General features: G+C 40.4%; 2 protein-coding genes across 2 annotated transcripts; one reads left to right on the top strand and one right to left on the bottom strand.

Annotated features, from left to right (window-relative positions):
* Positions 1–694: 694 nt before the first annotated feature.
* On the bottom strand, positions 695–4,438 carry hmgn1a (high mobility group nucleosome binding domain 1a). The gene is made up of 6 exons (XM_076735986.1): positions 4,267–4,438; positions 3,182–3,211; positions 2,157–2,186; positions 1,974–2,012; positions 1,723–1,845; positions 695–1,603 (listed from the first exon to the last, which is right to left on the bottom strand). Exons 1-6 carry the CDS (start codon positions 4,279–4,281, stop codon positions 1,532–1,534), a joined length of 309 nt encoding a protein of 102 aa, XP_076592101.1. The 5' UTR covers positions 4,282–4,438; the 3' UTR covers positions 695–1,531.
* Positions 4,439–5,002: 564 nt separating this feature from the next.
* get1 (guided entry of tail-anchored proteins factor 1) lies at positions 5,003–7,476 on the top strand. The gene is made up of 5 exons (XM_076735584.1): positions 5,003–5,157; positions 5,681–5,846; positions 6,504–6,571; positions 6,812–6,926; positions 7,102–7,476. Exons 1-5 carry the CDS (start codon positions 5,068–5,070, stop codon positions 7,173–7,175), a joined length of 513 nt encoding a protein of 170 aa, XP_076591699.1. The 5' UTR covers positions 5,003–5,067; the 3' UTR covers positions 7,176–7,476.

The raw sequence follows: 7,476 nt of genomic DNA, 5'->3' as shown, positions 1-7,476 counted from the left end.
ATACAGTATAATGCTTACAAGATGCATATTCAAAACAAAAACAGAAAACCTGGGACCAGGTGGCATTTCAACAGAGAAACACTGTGCACTATATATAGAGTGGGGGGGGTCAATAAGGGCCCTGTAGCTCATCTTTGAATGGGGCCCCGAGCACATTGGTCCAGCTATGTTACTGACACTGTGCAAGGTTTTACTGTATATGCTACACACATTTTTTCCCAAACTCCTGGATATACATAAGTTTTTATAATATATATTTTATATATTGTCTGAACAACTTATTGTGGACATTCTATGAGCAAAGCCCCACACTGCATTTGTAAAAACAAACAAACAAAAAAAGCCATTATTTTGAATTATGCTAAAAGGCACATTTTAACTTTACCTTCCAGTAAAACTGCATTTATATGCATATACCTCAAATGGATTTAACATATCAGTTCACCTGTTGTAGGTTTACGTACCCCTTACATCAACCTACTCCCCAAAAGTTCTCTTATTAAGTTAACTGGAAATGGGATTTGACTTCAAAATTCAACCCTGAGTTACACATATATTTAGTGTAAGGATTTCTGCCCATCATCGTCATCTAGTTCTCACTGAAGTGGATAAGAACAGCATCTCAAATCAGTGCTTTTAACTAATCACTGTACATGGGATGAAATACAATATATAATTGATGATAAACAACTGATCAGATAAGAGAAATTCCCACTTTAATTGGCATTTTATACCATTCATAAAGAAAACATTTTTTCTTTTTTCTTTTTTTTTTTTTTTTAAAAAGGAGGAAACTGTACATTGGTAGAGAAATCCCAAAACCACAATAGATATATCCACAAATTTGTGGCATATACACTTTGTCGACTGAGGTGAAAACAGCATGACAAGTATGATTGACTCTGTAATACAATTTGTTTTGAGCACAGCCGAGAGTGTGGATCAGTCCACAAATGTACCATCACCGACTGCATGGAAAAACCGAAAACCACAAACAAACAAGCAATTCCAGTACTAGTGACATGATTAAAGTGAACGTTGCAAACAACACTTACTTAGCACAGACCACAACTCTCAAACTTTCAATCGTCCTATTCCCTATCAAACACACAGTATTACGATGTGTTAAATTCAAAAACAGTACAGGTTAAAAAATGCCTCGGGAATGTCTCAGGTAAACTCTCCCGGAGTTGAACATCACATCAAAATTCCTGATACAGGCATGACTGCAAGTCATGCAGAAAACTACAACCTAAAAAGGCAAAAATAAGAAGCCAGAGATACAAAGAAAACACAAGTACAATGAAAACAACAAAGAAATAAACAAAAAAGCTGAAACAAAACCCAATGGCTGAACCTTTCCCTTCACAGAAGCTGTGAAAAATGGAATTTGAAGTATTTGTTTAAATGCATTTCTGTGATCACATCCCTAAAAACATTGCTGTCTTATGAAAATAGGAGATAAAAAATAATCTCTGCATTGTACAAGAGGTACAGGAAGCGTTGGCAAGAGAGCTTCAAGGCGTCACAGCTACTCAGCTGTCTTTTCCCCCTCGCCGGCCTTGCCCTCCTTTTCGTCTGCCTCATCTGCTGCTGCAGCCGGCTGAAGGATGGAGAAAACATGCTTTATCATTTTGGTTTTCTTTGAACGCTGCTACGGTGCAACACAACAGAAAGTCAATTTCGCGTGGCAAGAGTCACTAATAGGAAAACTCATAATACCTCCTCGGCTTTGGTCTCCCCGTTTTCTGCAGGAGCTTCTTCTTTCTCTGCCTGGGGTTCCTCTTTCTTCTCCTCTGGCTTGGCCTTTACTGCCTCCTTCACCTTTTTGGTCTTAGGAGACGTCTACCATGTCAAAAACAAACCACGCAGCATGAAATGCACCGCCAAGTACATGTACAAGTACAAGTAAGAGAAAATAAAACTGGATTATAAATAGATACTTCGTGCTCTGACAAGATTTCTCCTTTTACCTTTTTCTTTTCTGGCTGTTCTTTTGACTCTGTCTCTTTCTGTAATTACACACACACACACACACACACACACACACACACACACACAAAATTATGCACCACATTACACCAACAAAATATGCATAGTAATAGTAGATCATGCACAGATTTTTATTAAAGCATTGTGGCCTTTGTAGAACTTACATCTATCAACCTCTGAGACTTTCTCCTTGGCTGCAAAACAACATATAATAAAATGTTAGTTCAGTCATTTGAAAGTTGACACACACAACAACAACAACAACAATAATAATAATAATAATAATAACAGCATGAATACCATATAAACCATAGCACCCCCCCAACCACTTGTATTTATTGATTTATAAAGTCTGTTAAACAATCCTCACAAATCCCTCAAGTGCAGCAACTTCTGATTAACAAATTACAGCCAGACTTATGGTTAAGTGAAGTGAAGCTCTCCTTGTGAGAGCAGCAAGTTAAATACTTCATTCATTCATATTCAGTAGTTATAGACAATCTCACAAAACAAATTCAGATGTGAAAATGTAACATCCTTGACAGAGGACATAAAATTGTGTTGCTTGCAAATTACCTCAAGAAAACTAAGACTGAAACTGAGATCCCTTCATGTGTTCCAATGTAATAGGACTCCACAGGGAACAGTATATTGAGATTTAGAAGCTTAGAATAATTGAGAAGTAAGGCTGCATGACTGTTCTTTATATGTATTTTATACTCATGTTGGCATCAAAAGGTCCCATATGGTATTATGGGATTTGTAGCATAGTATAGTGTTAATGCTGCCCACGTAAAGTGAACTTGTGAGAACTTCTGAGGGCAGCATCAAGACTGAGGCTGAGAATCAAGTCACCCAAATTCAAAGGGCAGAGTGGCAAGTAAGGGACCAATTTGGGCTAACCAGCGCCCCCTATTGGCTTTGCAGCTCCGCATACCCAATAAACTGACCAGGTTTGTCCCATAACCTGGACATTAACACCAACTGATTGATAGAAGCCCTGTTTTCACCATCAGGAGTAAAACTGGGCTGCATCAATCTGCATAAAAAGCCTTCCTGTCTCAACCGAAACTTTCCCCTCCTTTCTCCTTTCCCCTTACAGAAAATAGAACAAAATGTTCATTTGGGTGTCAACATGGGCATTGAGATCCGCTCAGGCCAGTTTAGGTGTCAAGGCTTGAATACTAACCCCTGCAACCGCATCAGCTTCACAGGTAGACTGCGAGAGACAGAGACAGGAAAAATTATTAAACAGGAACATCATCCATTCGTCAATGAGCTGAAGTGGGTGTGTTGGGCAAAGGGGGGATGGGCACTTCTCCCTCCCCTTTAGTCACAAAGAAATTATGCAAGCGGAGACACCTTTCTAATTTGACTAACGAAGGTTTAACCACTTCGAGTTTATTCCCGCCAAGCGCTGTGGTTCGTGCTTGACGAGGCAGAAATGTGTGCGTAAAGCAAGCATGGCGCTGTACCTGCGTAAAGACGAAAGAGGTATCGCTCCTGCAAACATCAATACAGGGAATGTGCTTGGAGCCCAGCATGACTAAACCTCGGGGCTATTCAATCAAACTTCCTCGACTGTACGGGCTTCTGAACGACCAGATGTGTCGCTATCTTTTCGAGGATGTTTCAGCTGCCATGACACCGCTGAAGAAAAGACTGTACACCTCGAAGGCTGACGCACAGCAGCTTTAAAGTACGCGCAGGCAGAGGTCAAAATCTCGACAGCGTGGGCTGCAAATACGCGCAAAACAACACGACCCTCGTTGCAATGAGCTGCCCGAACATTGCGACGCACAGCCGCGATAAGTTCAAACATCCAGATGAAATTACGCAAGGAATTTCCTTGAAATGGCAACCTGTTCATCGACGGCGGTTACACCTCTTTGTCTGATCCCAGCACACACTGTCGGTAAATTATTATTAAAGCACAGCCAGATGCACATTTTAGCAGCTGAACCACCCAGAAGTCGCATTAGACGAGTACGTGTCATTTACAAACTTGTTCGATGGCACTGCGTGTTGCACTGCAAGTAAAAAGGCGCCACTTCCCTGTATCAACAGGGTGGACACGACCGACCTGAGTACTGTAAAGGTGGACTTCATGCATGCACATGGACGCGCTGAAGCGAGTATTTATAGCGTTACATTAGAGCTCATGCAGTGTGAAAACATACATTGTAGTGAAATAGAAATACAGCCTATGCATTTTAACCGATGTTACTACATTTACTGTATCATATTTCACATAATGTACACGTTCGAACTTACTTTTTTCTTTCCCATTGTGGCTTACGTTGTGCGGCAGAGATAAAAGAATAACACAGTTTAGGAAACTGAATTTGCCCTACACCTCAGCCTACACCTCCAGAACAGTCTGTAACTTAACATAAACGTCCGACCAGTACTAGAACTAGCTGAAACCGGATTGGATCCCCCTCTTGGTATATTTTATTCCCTTATCCTACCAACCTACCAGGAGGATTTATCCCCCGCCCCTTGCATCCAGTGATTGGCTTTGACTTCGAGGCAACACATTTTTGAACCATAACATCTTACCTGTGTGGGTAGGATTGTGTGCCAATCAGTCAACCCGAGCCAACTCTTACTTTATAATCACGGGCTGCTCTCGGGGTCCGTGCAAGATGTGGAAACTGCATGGCGACCATAAGAATGTATGAGGTAGTCAATAAGGACATATGTGCACAAACACGCTGTAAAAAGACGCATGCCAAGTCCTACATTGTCACAGTGTGATTTGTATGTTGTTGTTGATAAAGTTCCCATGTATACTGACGTTATCAAAGCCTTATATTTATAAAAGTTGCGGATACATACACTTTACCAGCTGACATTTCACTACAATTCTTTGTGTAACCTATATATACATGCATATATTTTATGGTGTACTGAAATAAATGTGTTCATGGGTATTGTGTTTTTAAAAAAAATCGCCTTCGTTTGCCTTTATCTATTGTCAGTATACCCTGAATGGTCTAATTATGTTGTGAGTGCGCTGTGTCGCCCAGAAGCTCCTCAACTTCAACAGGGCTGACTGGAGGAGGAACAAACATGGCGACCGGCTATGCGTGGTTCCTTGTGCTGGGCTCGGTTTTTCTGTGCAATCTCATGAAAACACTGTTGCCGACCATATCATCCTTCGTAAGTAGGGGCTATTGGTAGAATATATTAAGTGTTTATCTGGAAGGTACGTAATATACATTACGAATGTTCGTGTTGTTCCTGAACAGTCGTCTCACATGCAGCAGACTAGCTTAGCTTACTGTAAATCGATGCTAATGGCTAATGCTACATAGATAGCTAGACAGCTTGAAACAACGTAGAGGTTCCTCTACAGTTAGTGGGTGGGGTTTTCCCGAGATCCCGATGTAGTTGCTACACAGCAGTAGCAAATACTGTAGTGCTGCACCATTATTCAAACGTCAGGAAATGACTGTTACGTGAACGCTGTATAGCAATTTGCAGTTTAGCGCTACAGCTAAAGCTTAGCAAACCAAGAGTTGTGTAATTAAAAATCCTGGACGTGAGACAGTCGGAAGTGACCACCTTAGCAACACTAATTAATTGTGTGTTTAAGCCTCTGCATTAATAAACAATAGAACAACCTGTTGCCCAGTTAAACTGTTAAACTCTCTCAGTAATGGTGTGTTGTCTTTCTTTCAAGCTCTCAAAGATGGTTCAGAAAGATGCAGAGCAGGAGAGTGAGATGAGGGCCGAAATCCAGGAAATGAAGAAGGAGCAGTCCTCCATAAGCATGATGGATGAGTTTGCCAGATATGCCAGACTGGAGCGCAAGATCAACAAGATGACCGACAAGTTGAAAACACACGGTGAGAGGCAGAAGTAGTGATTGTGATTGGCGTGCAGAGGGTAGACAGTGTGACAGACTGAGACAGCAGCAACCAACCAAATCGTCACCTCTAAATACCAATCAACATTTCTTTTTCAGGGTTTATTGCAGGGCTGTTGTTTTGTATTTGTGTTCCCGTTATTTAGTCCAGCACTTGACTGTTCGCACAGATTGTTGTCAGTCACTTGTACTGTGAAGGGACATACAGTGTCTTCCACACCTTTGGATAATGCACATACTGCCTGTTAACCATCCTTCAGCATCAGCCTCTGGATCATCAGATTGTGAGTTTAGACAGGAAGTGGTGAAAATAAACAACAAATTTACTAATATATTGCTATTTCTTATTAATTTGGTTTTTTTTTAGACTGCACCCTCGGTCTTGCCAAGACCTTACAAAGAACATACTGTTGTGATATTTTTTTACCCTTTGACAGGTTGAAACACATTAATTGGGAAGATACAAAAATAGACTAGCCTGGTTTCACCTCTGTGGTTTTTTTTTCCAGTGATTCAAATAATGAAATTAAAGGAACTATTCAGTCTGATTAACAGGTTAAAAGAATTAAAAGAAGCTGCATTGCCACAAAAATGTGTGTATTGAGTCTAACACTTGTTTATGTCCTGACCTTTGCAGTGAAATCACGAACAGCACAACAAGCCAAAATGAAATGGGTTGTGAACATTGTCTTTTATATTCTGCAGGTAGGTTGAAATTACAAGCAGATGCACAAATTCATTTAGTTGTAGATTCTAGTGTAACTGTGAGATCCACGTGGAGAGCTACTTCACATGTAAACAGGGATCTGCACTCTTTGATACAAACCTTTTTTTTAAGCACTTTATTCTGACATCACTAAATGTGAAAGTTAATGTTGCTAGCATAATTACAGGCTAATAAAGTACATGTTGTATACTCACGTGTTCCTTTCTTTTGCCTGTCAGGCTGCTCTGATGATCTCCTTGATCTGGAAGTATTACTCTGATCCAGTGACCGTGGTCCCCAGTAAATGGATTGCCCCCGTGGAGCGCCTTGTGGCCTTTCCAACAGGAGTGGCAGGTCATCACTCTGTTTTTCACATTTGCTAGACTATAATTAACAACAGTTTGTGCACAACAACTCCTCTATGATAACATAATGCATACAGGGTATAGTTTTTGGGGTTGTATATATAGCTTACAGCATTTTGTCCTTTCCTTCTCTTAAAACTGACCGAGCTGTTCCTTCCTTACAGGTGGAGTGGGAATCACCTGCTGGTTGGTGGTTTGCAACAAAGTGGTTACTCTGGGTCTCCATGCCATCAGCTAGGGACTCCAGCTGAGTTAAATACACCACTACTCTAACTTCTTGCTCAATATTTTGTTGGTGAAAACCACAGTTTTGTGTCATTTTTTTGGTCATCTGCTTCTGGTCAACATGTAAAAATGCAGAGCATTTTGGCGTTGGCTGTTTCATGTTTATAACATTGTGTTTTGGTGATGTTTAATATTTTTTTCAATTTTTGTTCATTTTAAGTTAATTGTGCAAATGTTTTATCTGTATGTTGTTTGATTTGGGAATGTTGAAAGGCTTTTATAAGAAGAGATAATAAAAGAAAAGCTTTTGAGTA

Source organism: Chaetodon auriga, chromosome 7 (assembly GCF_051107435.1).
Source record: "Chaetodon auriga isolate fChaAug3 chromosome 7, fChaAug3.hap1, whole genome shotgun sequence".
NCBI lineage: Eukaryota > Metazoa > Chordata > Actinopteri > Chaetodontiformes > Chaetodontidae > Chaetodon > Chaetodon auriga.
Note: the sequence above shows the minus strand (reverse complement) of the source record. Positions and strands in the feature narration are given on the sequence as shown.